This window comes from Hippocampus bargibanti, linkage group LG18 (assembly GCF_051943395.1).
Source record: "Hippocampus bargibanti isolate YZ-2025 linkage group LG18, ASM5194339v1, whole genome shotgun sequence".
Taxonomy (NCBI): Eukaryota; Metazoa; Chordata; class Actinopteri; order Syngnathiformes; family Syngnathidae; genus Hippocampus; species Hippocampus bargibanti.
The window spans coordinates 5,314,497-5,330,842 of NC_142751.1; the positions used below are offsets into that span (position 1 = coordinate 5,314,497).

The 16,346-nt window shown below is 40.4% G+C and overlaps 2 protein-coding genes across 4 annotated transcripts; both read right to left on the minus strand.

Annotated features, from left to right (window-relative positions):
* Positions 1–387: 387 nt before the first annotated feature.
* Positions 388–16,044, minus strand: auh (AU RNA binding methylglutaconyl-CoA hydratase). 2 transcript variants are annotated; one of them, XM_089019943.1, is made up of 12 exons: positions 15,919–16,044; positions 9,192–9,255; positions 8,951–9,118; positions 7,875–7,942; positions 5,979–6,066; positions 5,658–5,744; positions 5,440–5,532; positions 4,265–4,321; positions 3,815–4,002; positions 3,655–3,705; positions 2,278–2,325; positions 388–735 (listed from the first exon to the last, which is right to left on the minus strand). In XM_089019943.1, the coding sequence occupies exons 3-12, from the start codon at positions 9,033–9,035 to the stop codon at positions 658–660; spliced, it is 843 nt and encodes a 280-aa protein (XP_088876069.1). In that variant the 5' UTR covers positions 9,036–9,118; positions 9,192–9,255; positions 15,919–16,044; the 3' UTR covers positions 388–657. The 2 variants fall into 2 exon arrangements, with proteins under 2 accessions (XP_088876069.1, XP_088876070.1); XM_089019944.1 differs by lacking the exon at positions 15,919–16,044 and having other exon boundaries at positions 8,951–9,198.
* Positions 9,692–16,055, minus strand: nfil3 (nuclear factor, interleukin 3 regulated). Of its 2 annotated transcripts, none has more exons than XM_089019942.1 (2): positions 15,919–16,055; positions 9,692–13,513 (listed from the first exon to the last, which is right to left on the minus strand). In XM_089019942.1, the coding sequence occupies exon 2, from the start codon at positions 13,411–13,413 to the stop codon at positions 12,151–12,153; it is 1,263 nt and encodes a 420-aa protein (XP_088876068.1). In that variant the 5' UTR covers positions 13,414–13,513; positions 15,919–16,055; the 3' UTR covers positions 9,692–12,150. The 2 variants fall into 2 exon arrangements, with proteins under 2 accessions (XP_088876068.1, XP_088876067.1); XM_089019941.1 differs by having other exon boundaries at positions 15,932–16,049.
* Between the last annotated feature and the right edge of the window lie 291 nt (positions 16,056–16,346).

Genomic DNA, 16,346 nt, shown 5'->3' on the forward strand with positions numbered 1-16,346 from the left:
AAAGGAAGCATACCCATGAAAATTTCAATTGTGGCTTTGATTAAAAAGCTATTTATTTCAAATTACAACCACACATTATTCAGTTTATGGAAGGCCATTCACCAGTCTCAACTATATTTATGTCAATTTGTAGTCAGTTTATGGCTTTTCCAAGATGTGTTCTAAACGTCCACCATTTCGTTGCAAGCAAACCTGTACTCGTCTGACAAAGTTGTCAATCACTTTTACAATGACGTTTTATGAGACCTCAGTCCAAAAGCAATTTTTGTGATTACGTTGGCTTTAGTTTGCGGAATGGCCATGGCAATTCTTAGTTCACAATGTGTTTCTGATAGATTGAAACCCAAGTAAAAAAAAAAAAAGCAATGACACATCATTCAGAAAGCGTTCACAACATCAGATCAATTTATGGCTTCTTTGATTGGGTAAATACAGTGGTAAAAAGCAATCAATGGACATTGCTTTGAAAATATGGTACAGTCGTTAACATGATAGCTATTCTGGTGTACAGCACTGAGCAAACAGTTTCAAACATCAGCCTGTCCTCCAGGTATCGTGCTGGGGAATGCACTACTGTGTACAACTTCACCTCAAAGCTTGTTGGAAGCAGTGGTACAAGAACTTAAGGCAGAAGAACGTTTTTGAGAGCATAACGACTCACTCGCCCTTGTACTGAGGTTGCCTCTTTTCCTTGAATGCAGCCAAACCCTCCAGTCGATCTTTGGTTGGTATCACCTTGGACACAAAAAGATATCAATACCCACCCAATTTTTGTCATTCCGAGTCAGAGTCATTCAATTTTAAAGGGCAACCGACGTCACTTTTTTGTTTTTTAACTGACGTTTTAACGTCAGTTAAAAACATTTTATAGCATCTAGAATACCCAAAACACACAGTATGATATTTTTATTCAAATGCAAAACACCAATAAAAATGACTTCGTGTCCAAAATCTGCAAAAAAAAAATTGAGCTGCGAATTGGGCATTTTCAGAAAGTCCCGCCCCCAGTTTGTGATGTCATGCCAAGACGTCTTGCATTGCTGGAGATTCAAAACAATGACTTCAGATTCGGAGAATATGCTTTGTTGTTACACATCCAGTTATGAATATGATTCAAATAGTTCTGAAGAGGAAAGCATACATGTTTGCAATCGATTAAAGAATTATATGTGCCATTTTGAGGCAACATTGGGGGAAAATCTCTCACCCAAAAAAAGAGGCACAAAATGGCGACCTCCAGTGGCCACCTCCGCTTCCACAGGCTGATAAATTCCTTATATGGAGCTTGGATGTCCTCTTCTGTCGGCTTTTGGGTGCAACACGGTACTCAGACCAAACATGTCCAGCAAAATCCATTGACGTTGATGAAGGACTGCTACAATGTGTCTTTTTTCTGTCAGGGGGCGGTCCTTTCATAACATCACGCACGGACTCGTCACCAACTCAAAAACAAGACTTCCTGATTATTCAGAGCAAGTCTTAAAACGTAAAATATAGCAATATGCAGTGGAATCTTATTAAAATACGCCCAGTACAAGTCATTTGAAGCCATTTTACAAATTATGGACACAACTTGTCCGGAGACGTTGGTTGTCCTTTAAGTGTACAGATTCCTGATTCAGTACGTATGCATTGTAATGAAGAAGAAAAAGAAGATTGCATCCCAAGTGTCTCAATTATCTTAATGACTACATTTTCCGCACTATAAAGGCACACCCAAAATGCATTCTCAGTGCAGAAACTTTTAGCCCATTTTATTATTACTGTTTTTGTTATATGAAAAAAGCCGAAAGGAAAAGAAGGGATCCGTAAATATCCAGTATCGATGGAAAATTCCGGATGAGTTTTTTTTTTACCTCCAAGTTCAGGTACACATTAAGAAAGGCATCTTTGTAATTTACATTCGGCACACAATATATCCCAAAAACTATTGACCTTGTTAACCAATATGCTCACCCCGGTTTGCGGAGTTCAATTTCGACTCACTCCTTTAAAAAAAAAGTGGCCATTTGTATTCTCACACGAATCAGTTATCAATTTCTTTTCTCAATTACTTGTAGTGCGATGGGGCAAAACAATTATTTGTATTCACAAGAATATAAAACTGTACTTCTTTCAAATGGTATAATCGTTCCACAGCATTTAATGTTTTTGCCAGGACATGTCAGAAATGGTCTCAAGCTTGACAATATAGTACAACATAGTAAGACTCACCTGCCTATCGACAATCCTTTCATTGGCATTTGCAACATGTCAACGTGAAATGATTTTACTCACTTGGTCATAACATGCCTCTTCAATAGCCAAGCCTGTAGCCAAATCCACCTGAAAGACATGATTCAACTCTTGTAATGTCACACCTGTGATTTGAACTACCGTAATTTCCGGACTATAAACCGCGACTTTTGTCACACGCTTTCAACCCTGCGGTTTATGCAACGATGCGGCTAATGTATGCATTCTTTTTCTAACGGCCGCCATGTGGCGCTCGAGCACTAAAGGTAAGAGTGAGACACGGCGAATATGTGTCCAGGAAGACGCAAGTTGATGTAACTACGGTTACAATGTGTGTGAATCGTGCAGTTAAAGTGGCCCTCCGCGTTGAATGGGATGCTCAATCGTTTACCAAAACTGGCCTTATGCAAAGAGCAACTTTTGCACAAGTCTGCAAACGTATTTCTTCCATGTCTCAGTGACTTGGTAAGTCTCGCTTGCACGTTTTTACCAGCGCTGTTTGGGCCGTGTTACTACCGTAATGCATGTTGTGTTACTGCCGCGTAACAGGCACTGTTTTGAAAGCAGGTTGGGGTGTTGTAGTTGAAGTCCGAGGTGTAGAGGGTGAACAGGAATGGAGCCAGGACTGTGCCCTGCGGCGCTCCGGTGCTGCAGAGAAGCCTGCCCGACTTACATTAAAGCCAGGATTTTGAGAATAAAGGCAGAATAAAGTTTTTTTTTTCTTTGCAAACCCTGATCCTCTTGTGTAAAAATGGCAGGGTTGTGATGTGAATGAATGTGCGTGTGTTACTTGAAAGAATCATTGCTTTACTTTAGACATTGACGCACAAACAATGAACAAGACACACCTTTCGTTCATTTATGTTGAGGGAAAGGTGTTCTGTTCATACCCAAGTTCTTAAGAAGTGTTTACACTTCACCTTTTTCAAATATCAGCAAGTAGAAGACATTAAAGTGAGGAATATGTCATGTTGTTACAGTAGTTTACATGATATATTTTATTGTGTACCATTTTAGGACATGTTCTGCTCAAAATGATCCCAGACAGGGGATGTTCTCTTCTTTTTCGTTGTGAACAGTGCGTGCGTCCAATGCAGAGCAAATCCGATTGAAGATGAGAGTTGTGTGTGACAGTGCCACATGTGAGCTCAATGACGCCCCAGTTTGCTATTTTATTTCAAATCTTCGAGTGGGTGATGACGTAGAAACCCCGTCTCGCGAGAAGTTCGGCATAGTCACGTGCATTCCGAGGCTTTGGGTGTGGCCACAAGTGAAATCGACCCACGCTTCGCAAATTGTTTCACCTGTTTACTGGGCGCACCCTTTGGAGCCTCGGCACAGTCGGGCATATCACTAGTTTTTACAGAATGAAAAAATAGCTTGGTGATATAGTGGATTTGCTGTGTATTCCTGTCTTACCTCTATACCCTGATTGATGGCCAGTTTCGCCATCCTGACTGCAATTGGACCCTGTGGAAACAAAAAGAAGCTCCAACGGCGGCCTCAAATACATGTACATATATGACAGCATCAATAGAGAAAAAAAAGACACAAAATGAGAAGTTTTTATAATGACCACCTGAGGGTTCATCTCGCGTGCAAGCTCCAAAGCTCGCAGGTAGGCAGCATCCCCGTTCTTATTCTGCTCCACAGAATGATTGACCAAACGCAGACGACAGGCCTCTATTCCGTCCACCACCCGAGCAGTGTACATCAACTCTTTAGCATTGGACACCCCAATAAGCCTGGGGAGGCGCTGAGTACCACCTGCAGGGGTAAAATATGATGCTAAATAAAAATGTACAAGACCATTCAAGACTAATAATCAATTTATAAAAACATGAGAAATGTAAATCATGATTCCGAAGTCATTGTCATCATGTTAAAAACCTCTCACGAATCAAAAACTTTATTGCAACATTGTATTTTTGTTTTTTAATTTTGACTTGAGTCCAAGTCAATTTTGGATTTGACAAATTGGATTTCATACAAGTAGATATTGATGGTTTGGAGTGGAAAACAATCTTACCTGCCCCGGGAATAATTGCAAGCTTAGTCTCAACAAGTCCCATTTTTGCAGAATTTGCTGGAAAACAGAGCACCATAATCAACTTTTGAAAGTCCAACATTGAGGGAAAAAAAATGACAGGAACAAAATGTCAATAGATGCTACAGCTTCGTGTTAGCTTTCAACATTTTGGTTGTACTAGACATGCACATTCCACTGGTGGATCCTGATCCACTGGTGAAAAGGACACTTTGATCCTCTCCTCTTTCATCTCAAACTGCTCCATTCAACAAAGAGGGTGAAGAAAGTGCTTAAGAATGACTGTGTCTTTGTGTTGTCATATTTATTATTTAGTTTTTTTTCTACTTCTTTCTTTCCTCTCCTCTTCCTTTCATAACTTTGCTGCTGTGAAATGTAAATTTCTCCACTACGAGACGAATAAAGGCTAATCAAATCCAAAACAAGTCCATCAGTGTATTGGTAAATGCATTGCAATACTCCACTGTCTCCCGCTCAAATATAGAATCAACTTTAAAATTCTTCTTTATACATTTAAAGCTATCCATAACCTTGCCCCCATACCTTTCTGACCTTCTTCAAATTTCTATTCCCTCGAGTTCCCTCAGATCCTCTTCCTTCTTCCACATCTGTGTGCCTACCCTGTCCGTCTCAGCACGGTGGAGGACAGAGCTTTCAGCTGCTCTGCCCTCAAACTCTGGAACTCACTTCCTCCCAACATGCGTAACATCGATTCTCTTCCCACCTTTAAATCCCATCTCAAAACCCACCTATTTAAATTGCATTTTCTGTGTAGCTCTATCTCTTCTTTCTATTTATAATTGTATTTTATTTATTATTGCATCGATGCTTGTCTGTGACTGTAAAGTGTCCTTGAGAGCTTTGAAAGGCGCTTGAAATAAAATGTATTATTATTATTTCAATGTATACAGAATATTAGGGATAAATACAATGTTATACAAACACATGCACACGTACACACGGTAGCTGTTCATCATATATGATGATGATGATGCCAGCTCCAATGGAAGGGATGTTGGGGGGGGGGGGGTCCAAAAATCCCAAAATCATACAGAAACCGTGTTGCAAAATATTCTGCGCATTCACCAAAACAAATACAAAAGAGAGGGGAAAAAAAACAACTACTTTGTGTTACTCCAAAATTAAAAGAATCTTACAGGCAACTCTGATGTCACATGCCAGAGCCATTTCCAAGCCTCCTCCTAAGGCAGCTCCATCGAGTGCGGCTATTGTTGGCATGGGTAGGTTACCTATTGGGTGAAATACATTTCAGGAGAAGCACATGTTCAACTATTTGGTGTTTCAGGAAATGATTCCCTAATTGTGCAACCGAATTGATTGAAACAATGAATTTATAAAATGTCCGAATGTTTACCCAAGTCAGTGATTAGCGCTCTTGCTTTGGACACAAATGGCCCCACCTCACTCTGATGCATCTTGGCTCTCTCCTTAAGGTCTGCTCCTGCACACGGGACAAAGCATTCTCACATCAGGCTTGAGGCTTTTTAAAACACATTGTGCATTATTGCAGGAGCTGTGGCAACTTAAATGCATGTGAAGGCACTCGGGGTGGGCGTGGGGGGAATATATAAATATGAAAAAAATGCTATGTGACTCAAGTACTGCACAGAATTCTTCAATCCTACATTAATTCATTTGATAAATGGGCAAAAAGGAAACAGACTCCAAGACTTACCTGCACAGAAAATCCCAGGAACTAAACTGCAAAAAATGACACTCCGGACTTTGTTATTCTTTTTTATATCCCCGACGGCCTCGGACATCTGAAAGAAGAAAAACTTACCTAGCTCAATCAAGCTTTTTTCGATGGGCAGCGAGTTTTTCACATTGCAGTGGAGACATTTTGCCTATTGCTTTAATTCAGCAACAATGGAGGTTTTTTTATGCATGAACAGCCTTTTAAATGTCATCCCAAGTCATCGGATTGATGTATGGACATTGGACTGAATGACAAGAGTCGCGAAACAGAGAAATGTACCAACAAAACCACGGTTCAAATAATGCGATGATTTGACTGACTGGAGATTTCAGTTTGGTTCGGGCTGAAAATAATAAATGACGGATGAGTAACCAGACTGGTGAGAGATGCTGAATGACAGACAACATTTTGTAAAATGTCCACCTCTGAACAACAGCCTGGTTATCGAGGAAAAGGTTTCTTTAACCATCATCTGTACTTCTTTGAAGGTGTCACACGTTTCGCTCCTCATCCAAAGTGCTTCGTCAGCAAACTAAAGTTGTGCTTCAATTCGAAAAGTAATTATAGAAGAGGACAAAGAGCTAAAAACAGAAATATTTAGGAAGGCCAAGCACACTGACCAATACCTAACTTTTGAATCAAATCACCCTCTACAACACAAACTAGGAGTTATCAGAACTCTCCAGTTTAGGGGTGAACAAATACCAACATGTGTTGAAGGTAAAGAAAAGGAGTCAAAACATGTCAGGGGAGCACACATAAACTCTGGTTACCCTCAGTGGTCTTTTAACAAAAAGAAACGAACAGGGAAATAAACAAAAAATGCTAAATAAACAAAAAAGGAGAGGAGTAGCAGTACCTAATATTGCAGTAGTTTCTGGAAAAACAATGGCAACACAAAATTCCTACCTATTTCAAACCTATAAATATCTTCAGACAAAAATTAGTGCATCCAAAAGATAGGCTGCTAAATAAAAACATAATGTAGTTTATTCTACACATTGTAAATAATACATTGGGGAAACTAAATAAATGCTCAAAAAAGACTATCAACATCGCAGGGATTATGCTAGTGGGCCTCAATCTGCAGTACATCTACACCTAAAAGCTAGCAACCACTCATTGAACGACAGTGAGGTTAAAATCTTAGCTATAGAAATAGATGGTTTGAAAGAGGAGTAAAAGAAGTAATTCTTGTAAAACAGCAAAGCCCTTCACTAAAACGCCATGGTGGTTGAAGGTTTAATTTAGACCGTGCTTCCAACAGACATCTTAGGTCATTACCATGTAGGCTTAGGCATGCTAATGAGGTGATACCAAAGCTATTGGGGTAATCACAGCCAGGGATAGGACATTAGAGGTAATCAGATAGAATAAAAGAGGTAATCATATTGGCTTCATTGATTGGTCCACTGCTCCCCTAACCTATCAGAGCAGAAGTCTGGCACCGCCACCACTGTCCATTAGTGATATACATAGGGCCAGAGTTACCAGCACAACTTTAGTTGGCTGACGAAGCTCTTCGCATGAGGAGCGAAACTTCCGACACCTTTAAAGAAGTACACATGACGGCTGAAGAAACCTTTTCCTTGATGGACCACTCCAGTATAACTGAGAGCCTACACAGACAAACAGCCTTGTTACAAAATGCGTAAAGAAGAGCACAAATACTTCTGCTCTTGTATGGAAAACATTTCCAACCACCCTCACTTCAGGAGCTTCCCCGACTGATGTTTTAATTTACAAGTGTAATTGTTTTAATTATTCAAAAAGGATTGTATACGGATTTATGCAAAACTCTGTAGGATTGGCAAGCACAGGAATTTGCGGAAAATTGGTAGTCAATTCAAGTGGCAAATAAACAGTACATACCATTTTTACCAGATTTTTGCTGATTGCATTCTTGGCTTTTGGTCGGTTTATCCCAACAACCACAATACCTGGAACACAATATTAAATTAGCCATAAAGATCTTGAGGACCACCAAAGGCTTTCCTCACTGATATCACTGGCGAGCTCAATGAATTGAATTTAAAACTGCAGGGTAAGGATAAAGATGTCGTCAACATGATTCAGTCAGCACATTTAAAAGTAAGCTAAACCTAATGTTCAACAAGCTGTAGCTTGGCCACCTGTGCAACTGACCTCACATAGAGCACAGCTTGACAGTGCACATGATGAGGAGCATGTTCAGAGCGTCTCGCCAGAATTTGAGAGGTTTTTAATAACTTTGCATCCACTGAGCCAGTAGTCAGCTAGACGTGTTATCCATTTGGTGCAATTATTGACATTATTTACATTGCCACTAAAGCCAAATCTCTTTTCAACTTTGAAAGCTCCACTCGAGGATGAGATTCTGAATTGGCTAAATGACAGCGGCTGCATCCGAGGTGCAACAGATTATTTATACCTCTGAAATGAAATTACAGTACTGTATAAGAAGGTGGGTGTTTTTATTTATGGCAGCCTTATTTACATTAGACTTTACTGTTAAAGCCATTTTCAAGAATAAGTAATTATGAAAGATTGGACAGCTCCGAAGCTAGCAAAAATGGCAAATAAGATTGAAATTTTATGAGGTTTCATGAATGACTTTACAGTAGCATTAATGTAAACAAGGCACGATGAAATATATATTAAAATAATCCAAACTTGACCAACTCAGTTTCGAAAGTTTTACTTGAAGTACTTTTAAGAGAAGAAAATGCCACAAATGCCTGATAATTATTTTAACATATTCTACAAGGTGATTTAACTTATGAATGCGAGTAAAATCTTTGTCCAATAAGTTACCAGCACTTTCACTGAAGCATCGTCAGGATCCAGCAACGAACGTTTTACGACGGGGGGGCTCACGTTTTTGCAATTACTGTACAGGCATCGCGTACGGATGTTTCACGGGGACAACTGAAATTTGAACAAATAACACAACAACAAACACAACATACCATAATCTTCTCCGTCAAGATACCTCACGATCAAGTCGTCCTTCGACTCCGAGCTGTACTGCCGTGCCGATGAACCAAAGCGCATCGGAGGAAAAACTGATTTAGCGGAGCTGACATAACATCTTGAAGCGAAGTAAGAAGAGCATAGTTTGAGCGCGCTGTGACTGTCTGTAAAATGCACGCGACAGGTTTGCAAAAGCGCCCTGCGTCCAGCCAAGGCCGCCATACTTACGATTCTTACCGTGTGACTTTCAACTCTGACCCGAGTCACGTGACACCATCACGTGACAGTGCCATCTCGGTTCCTGGAAAATATATCAAATGAAAATTTAATGTAAAAAATACTAAACGTTAAACCAACTCGATCATCAGCACAGACAACCATCCAGAAAGTTATTACTAAAAAACTATAATATTTTAGTTACAATATAATATTTTATATTATTTGAAACAAAACATATTTGTGTATATATATATATATATATATATATATATATATATATATATATATATATATATATATATATATATATATATATATATATATATGTGTGTGTGTGTGTATACTTTTAGAGAGAGAGAGAGAGAGAGAGAGAGAGAGAGAGAGAGAGAGAGAGAGAGAGAGAGAGAGAGAGAGAGAGAGAGAGAGAGAGAGAGAGAGAGAGAGGGTTCAGGGTGTCCCCGCATATTTCCTGAAGAGAGCTGGTATAGGCCCCAGCACCCCTTGCGACCCTAGTGAAGAATAAGTGGTTCAGAAAATGAATGAATAAATAATTTATGTCAGAAGCTGGCACCAAAGCATTCGAACACAAAAAAAAGACATGTTCTTCAAAGACAAGCTGAAATACAAATTCAGTGCAGTGAATTTATTACTCAAAATATTTTGTGTTTGTTTATCAAGTGAAGATATTTTGAGCAGAAGTGCTGTACACAATCTGTCTAAAATGTCACAATTCTGTCAAATCTCAGATTGGAAATCTGGCTGCCAATTTATTAAAGTGGTAAATACTTTATCATCCTATCCAAAATATTACATTCCAAGCAGATGTTGACATGCTGTTGAGTGTCTCCAAACAATACAAAATCTGGTCAAATGTTTTCGGATGTACATGCGACAGAAAATGACAGAAGACCATCAAAACGGAACTTGCAGTTTTAAAGGACAACCAACGTCCCTTTTTTGTTTCCTAACTGACATCAGAAAAACATTTTATAGCATCTAAAATACCCAAAACACGCAGTATGATATTTTTATTCAAATGCAAAACACCAATAAATTGTTCAAAATCTGCAAAAAATTGAGCTGCAAATTGGGCATTTTCAGAAAGTCCCACCCCCAGTTCGTGACGTCACGCCAAGACATCTTGCATTGCTGGAGAATCCAAACAATGGCTTCAGATTCGGAGAATATGCTTTCTTGTTACACATCCAGTTATGAATATGATTCAAATAGTTCTGAAGAGGAAAGCATACATGTTTGCAATCGATTAAAGAATTTATTCCGTGCCATTTTGAGGCAACATTGGGGGGAAATGTCTCACCCAAAAAGAGGCAGAAAATGGCCACCGAGCTCCTGTGAGGAATGAATCAGCCTGTTTCCACAGGCTGATAAATTCCTTACATGGAGCTTGGACGCTCTCTTCTGGTGCAACACGAGGTTTTCACACCAAACAAGCATTGACGTGATGGAAGGACTGCTCGAATGTGTCATTTTTTTCCGGTCAGGGGCGTTCCTTCAGTGACGTCACGTACGGACTCGTCACCAACATAAAAACAAGACTTCCGGAATATTCAGCACGAGTCTTACAAATTATGGACACAACTTGTCCGGAGACGTCGGTTGTCCATTAATGCATAATGAGGGAAAAATAAGGCTTTTCCGCTCAAGAAACCTGTGGGGTTGCCAATTGCCTTGCAAAAATAATACTGGAGATTACGACCAGACTGTCAATATAATTTGTAAATGACCTCAAAACATGATTCAGTGTAAACTGCACCGACTATAAAGGAAAATAACAAAATTAGCATATCTGGAACATTGTGACATGTGACACAAACAGGTGGCAATCCAACACACGAACATTGCTTTTGCAATTTTTAAATGACCACAGTTTATTACAGATGGAAATGGATCCCTCATTTGTGACACTTTTTGTGAGAATGTGAGCCTGTTTTTAAACGGTTAGTCATTTCCAATGTTAAAGTGCAGTGCATTTTTTTTTTCTTCCAAATTGCATTTTTAATATTTCTGTAAAGGTCATTTTAAAAAATAATAGTTCTGTGTTTTCACATGAACAACGACACCCTTGTGCAAATTAATTGCACCGCCGTGTTATTTTGTCATAAATTGATTGTTTACATTTTTTGACAACGCAAATGATTCCAATGTACATTTTATTAAGAAATGCGTCCTCCCTTGTTCTCTATCACCCCAGCGATGAGTTTTGGCATGGAATTAACCAGATTTTGACAGTTGTTGATGATGGAAGGGTCCCTGTACGAGGTCTGAATTATAGCACAAATAAGAGCCTTTTTGTCTTGATTATTGACCATAAATTCTCAATCGGGTTCAAGTCCGGTGAATTGCCAGGCCAATCCATCACAAAAATGTCCTTCAAGAACTAATTTATAAGCCAAAAACCCATTCTTTTTATACCTGCCGGAAAGGGGATTAGGACATGGTAATCCATGAATTAACCAATCAGAGGCCTGGCAAACAAGTAATTAGGGAATGTGGTTGGTGATGTATATCAGACAGACTCCACCCATATCGTGGCAAGAATTGTTCTGAACTTTTCACAAGCTTTAGAATGGTTTAAACCAGCAAACAGTCAAGATCACAGGGGGTGCAATTAATTTGCACAAGGGTGTATATACTGTTAGAGCAACAAATAAAAACGGACGTGTTTGGTAATGATGAGTAAAAAAATTCATGTAAAAAACTACTTGCATTTCTATTGTAAATAGCAATAATCTTCCTAAACATGAGGTTTCGTTTTTGTGCTTACCAATTCACCATTGTATACTACAATTTCAAAATGTTTTATTTTGAACATGTACGGTGACCAAAACGTTGCTCCAAACCCAAACATAACCCACACAAGGTTAATACGAAATAAATGAAAATGCAGTTCATTGCAGGGTTTTTCAGGCAGGCCAGCCATCAAGAGTGAACTCCTTGTAATGAGCGGAAGGAAGCTTCACTTGTTTTCATTCCAAGCCCTTGCCGTGACACGCTGCGTTTCTTCGAAGTGCCTGCTTTTGCTCTCCTCTCCATCCGAGTGCGCATAGGATGTCTGGTTCACATCCACAGTCCGAAAGTCTGAGAAGTTATGGTTTTGCCTGCTACTCAAGCAGCTGTGCTGACGTGTTTTTGCGCTGCTTTTATGCCACTGCTCCGACGGCTGGGTCCAGTCCTGCATGGCGGTGACCTGTTCTGACAAAGGGATCAAGGATTGAGAGCATTCCGAAGTGTCCCAGGAGGCCCGGAAGCATCCGTTGGCCAGTGAAGAGAACTTTCCAGATGAGTCGTACTCTGGGTCGATGGCTTCGACTTTGATTTGGATGGTTTTGGCTTTGATTCGCAGTTTATGAGGCAGTGCTGAAGAACTGGCCTCGGGCACTTTGTGTGTGGATACAATAACGCTTCTTGGGTCAGTCGCAGAGCCCATCAAGCCTTTGGGGACCTGTTGCTCATCTTCGCCATCAGATGATTTGCTCACAGCACCATCATCTGAACTCCTGGGAGAGTTACTTGATGACCTGGTGATCTGTAAGAACTGAGCAGGTTGGGTGTAGAATCTCGACATCGGGCTGGCCATGTAGTTCCTATCGAGGTCATAGGGACTACTTCTCTCTGGTGGAAAGACACCGTTCTCCGCTGGTTCCCGTTTGACACCTGTGGTTCTGGGAAAACTGAAACTATCCTGAGTTGGAGCACATGCCTTGGATATATTTGGTGAATGTTTGATGACGGTACCACGCAGGTTATGAGGCTCTGTTTCCTTGCTGGAGGAGCCTTGGTCAGTGATGGCAGCCACAAATTGCGGGTATAGACGAGCCCTCTTGCAGCTCGATAACTTCTCAAGTTCTTGGGTGTATGCTGCTGGGCTTAATAGACCAAACTTTTGTTTCAGCGACAACAGTTCAGCCTTGAGGGAGGCGTTTTCCTCTCCCAGGGCCATCAGCTTATTTTCGAGCACCATGTCATTTATACGGCGCTTCTCCCTTGAGCGTTTCGCCGCTTCATTGTTTTTGCGCCGTCTCTCCCAATAAACCGTGTCTTTCTTCTCCTCTGGGATAAACTCCCTCTTCCTGCGACAGGCAGTTTTAGCTATAAATGGTAAGGCAGAGACATTACCTATCACGTCCCGGTTTGACCCTTGTAAGGCCACAGCCAGTAGCAGGGCATCTTCTCCACTATAGGGCTCAGCGGAGTCAATTTCTTGCTTCACTGACTGCATATTTGTGACAGTAACCTCTGAAATATTTAACTGTTCCTCATCACGATTTAAGTACTCATGATATCGTCCACGAGGGACAATCCACTGCTGATCACAAAATCTGTGGAATTACACAAAGAGGATTACACATTAATTTCCATTCAATAATTACAGGGGGAACATGGTTGAATTTTTTTTCTCCACTTTGCACAAAATACTTTTCATGACTCCTGTTAAATACTGACACACAAAATTCAGTAGTGTGTGTGTGCGTGTGTATATTTCACTCTCTAAATTGAAGGGAAATTGGAATACCCGCCAGAAAAAAATGCTACCTCTCTCTGTCTCTCTTTATGTCTCTCTGTCTGTCTCTCTCCCCTTCCCTCTCTTCCTCCGTCTCTCTCTCTCTCTCTCTCTCTCTCTCTCTCTCTCTCTCTCTCTCTCTCTCTCTCTCTCTCTCTCTCTCTCTCTCTCTCTCTCTCTCTCTCTCTGTTTCCATCTCTCTCTCTCTCTGTCCCTCGGGGGGCTATTCTATTTGATGGATAGCCTTGATTAATGACGAGGTGAAGGAAGCCGTGCCCAAGGTAATTTCACTATTGGTACGACTCGACTGTGGAAAGGGGAGTATGTCATGTTTTTGTTGTACATTGTGTGTGCACACTCCTTTTGTACACGGGGTGCATATTTCTGGTCACAGTCTTGTGGAATTGTGCCTAAATGACATTTGTTGACCAGATTGTTCAGAATGTACTTGTTTTTAAAATGACCGTATTTTCCGGTGGATAAGGCGCACCCAAAAGCGCAGGGTCAAAATATGACCCTGCGCCTTCTATGTGATGTAATGCTGAGCCACAACAGGTCTCGCAACCCGCAATTCCCTCCTGTAGAAGAAATCATGCGTAAACCCAACCTATACTGTAGTGCCTTATAATTAGCAAACTTTTGTATATTTATATATTAGATTTGGAAAACTTTTTTTCATGTTTTTTTTTTAAGTTTGTCGATTGTCTTGCACTGGCTCTGAGCTACGGAGAACACCCCGGGGAACTTCTGTACCTCTGTAATTGTTTTTGATGGAAACAATGGCCCAACTCAAAACCCCATGGTAAATTTAAGTTTTTCTGAAATGTCCTCCTAGTGGAAAAGGCACTATTGACTTGACATTACATTTTAACGCATTTTCACTAGCTGACAGAGTTGCATTTGGCCATTTGAGGGTTATGTTTGCATTCATGTTGGCATGGCATTAAAATGAGTTTCACAATTGCAGGCTTGCCAAATTTTTAAATGGACATTTTTTGAAGGGGGGGGGATTTGATACCCATTAATAAGAAACTACAATAAATTGAAAAAGTTATTTTTCAAATGTTTTGACAAAAAAAAAAACGCTTGTTGTAAACTTCATCATTACTCATACTCACTCTTGCAACACAAACATGCACTTTATACATTTTGATTTTGCTCAATGTCTTCAGCAAAGATTGCCTTTCCCAAAATTGTTAAGATCTGGCAGGAGTAATTTTCTGTCCAATAAAATCTATTAAAATTTAAGTTTATTAGTCTGGGCGATATAGTGTATCATTGTCAAACAAAAGGTACACATTAAACACGTAAAAACTGTGTGGTTGCAAGAAGTGATGTCGTTCTGTCGGAACCAGTGAATCGATCTGGGCCAGGCGGCTTCGGCGAGTCCTCAACACTCACTATAGCTCCAGAATTCTTTGTGTCCGAATTACACAATAAAGCCAGTGACTGCCAGAATGTTCTGTTGCTGCAGACTCTCTGCAATGTTCACCGGTGTGACAAAAAACGAAAGACACGTTTGTTCTGCCGTGTTTATGTGGAAATATATCACGGGTTAAACAGCGGGTCTGGGTAAATACGAAATAATCGACGTAACAGGATGACTGAAGACAATGTAGGCATTGATTCTGGTACATGACATCATTGCCTCGCTTCGTCAGACACTGGCGGATGAGGCTTGATCGACGCCCTAAAAAGTCCACCTTTTAACAGCGTGAGACACAAGAGTAAATGAAACGAAAGCGTTGATAAAGAATATCCTGTTTGGTTACAATACAATAAAACGTAACGACAGTCACTCTCGTTGTGACAAAGTGGACCCAACCCCGTTTTTGGGTTGCAACAATGTGTCGCAATCCGTAAACTCCCGTCACTTGCAACGAGGCCTACGTGACTTTACAGAACGAACGCGTAACCTCAAGTCTCCCAATTCTCCTGCTTTCTCAAGCACTGCTTAATTAAAAACACGAGAAAGGGTCCGTTCTTTGTTCAGAAAACTTGCCGATGGCAGCCAGATGAGACAGTACATCGGTGTATGACATTGCACTTCTCACAGGCTAATGTTTTTTTCATTTATTTTGAATAACAATTGGGTTTAAGTTTATAGTGTTAGACAGAAATTCACTCGTGCAATAAACAGCGCCCTTTGGCAGGCACACATACCGAACCAAATACAGTACGGTTATTCGCACTTGGTAGTTACGGTTTACATTCGATACTCACATTCTTACTGTACCTTGTCACTAGTTGACATTCGCTGGTGATATTACATACGTTGTCCTGAACGAATACGCCAAACATCAACGAGGTTCTTGTCCTCCCAAATGTGAGAAAATATTTGGGTCGACTATATTTTATAAAGAGGAGAGAACCATGTTCTCGTGTGATTTTTTTCCCTTTCAGCAATGTGCCTTCTGACTCATGGATCTGTGTTAGTAGGTCAGGAGTTAAGAGCATTGGCAGTGTGAGGTTGATTGACAAGTAAATCAGCCAACCACATGACTGAATTTTATAATTCCAGCCAATGAGTTGACGTGAACACGTGGGTGCTCAAATAAAATATAATGTGGCCAGCAGGAGCGACCAGAAAACACGAGTAAATTACGCACATCCATACTAATTAAAAACCTCCGTGATATAATTCGTTTACT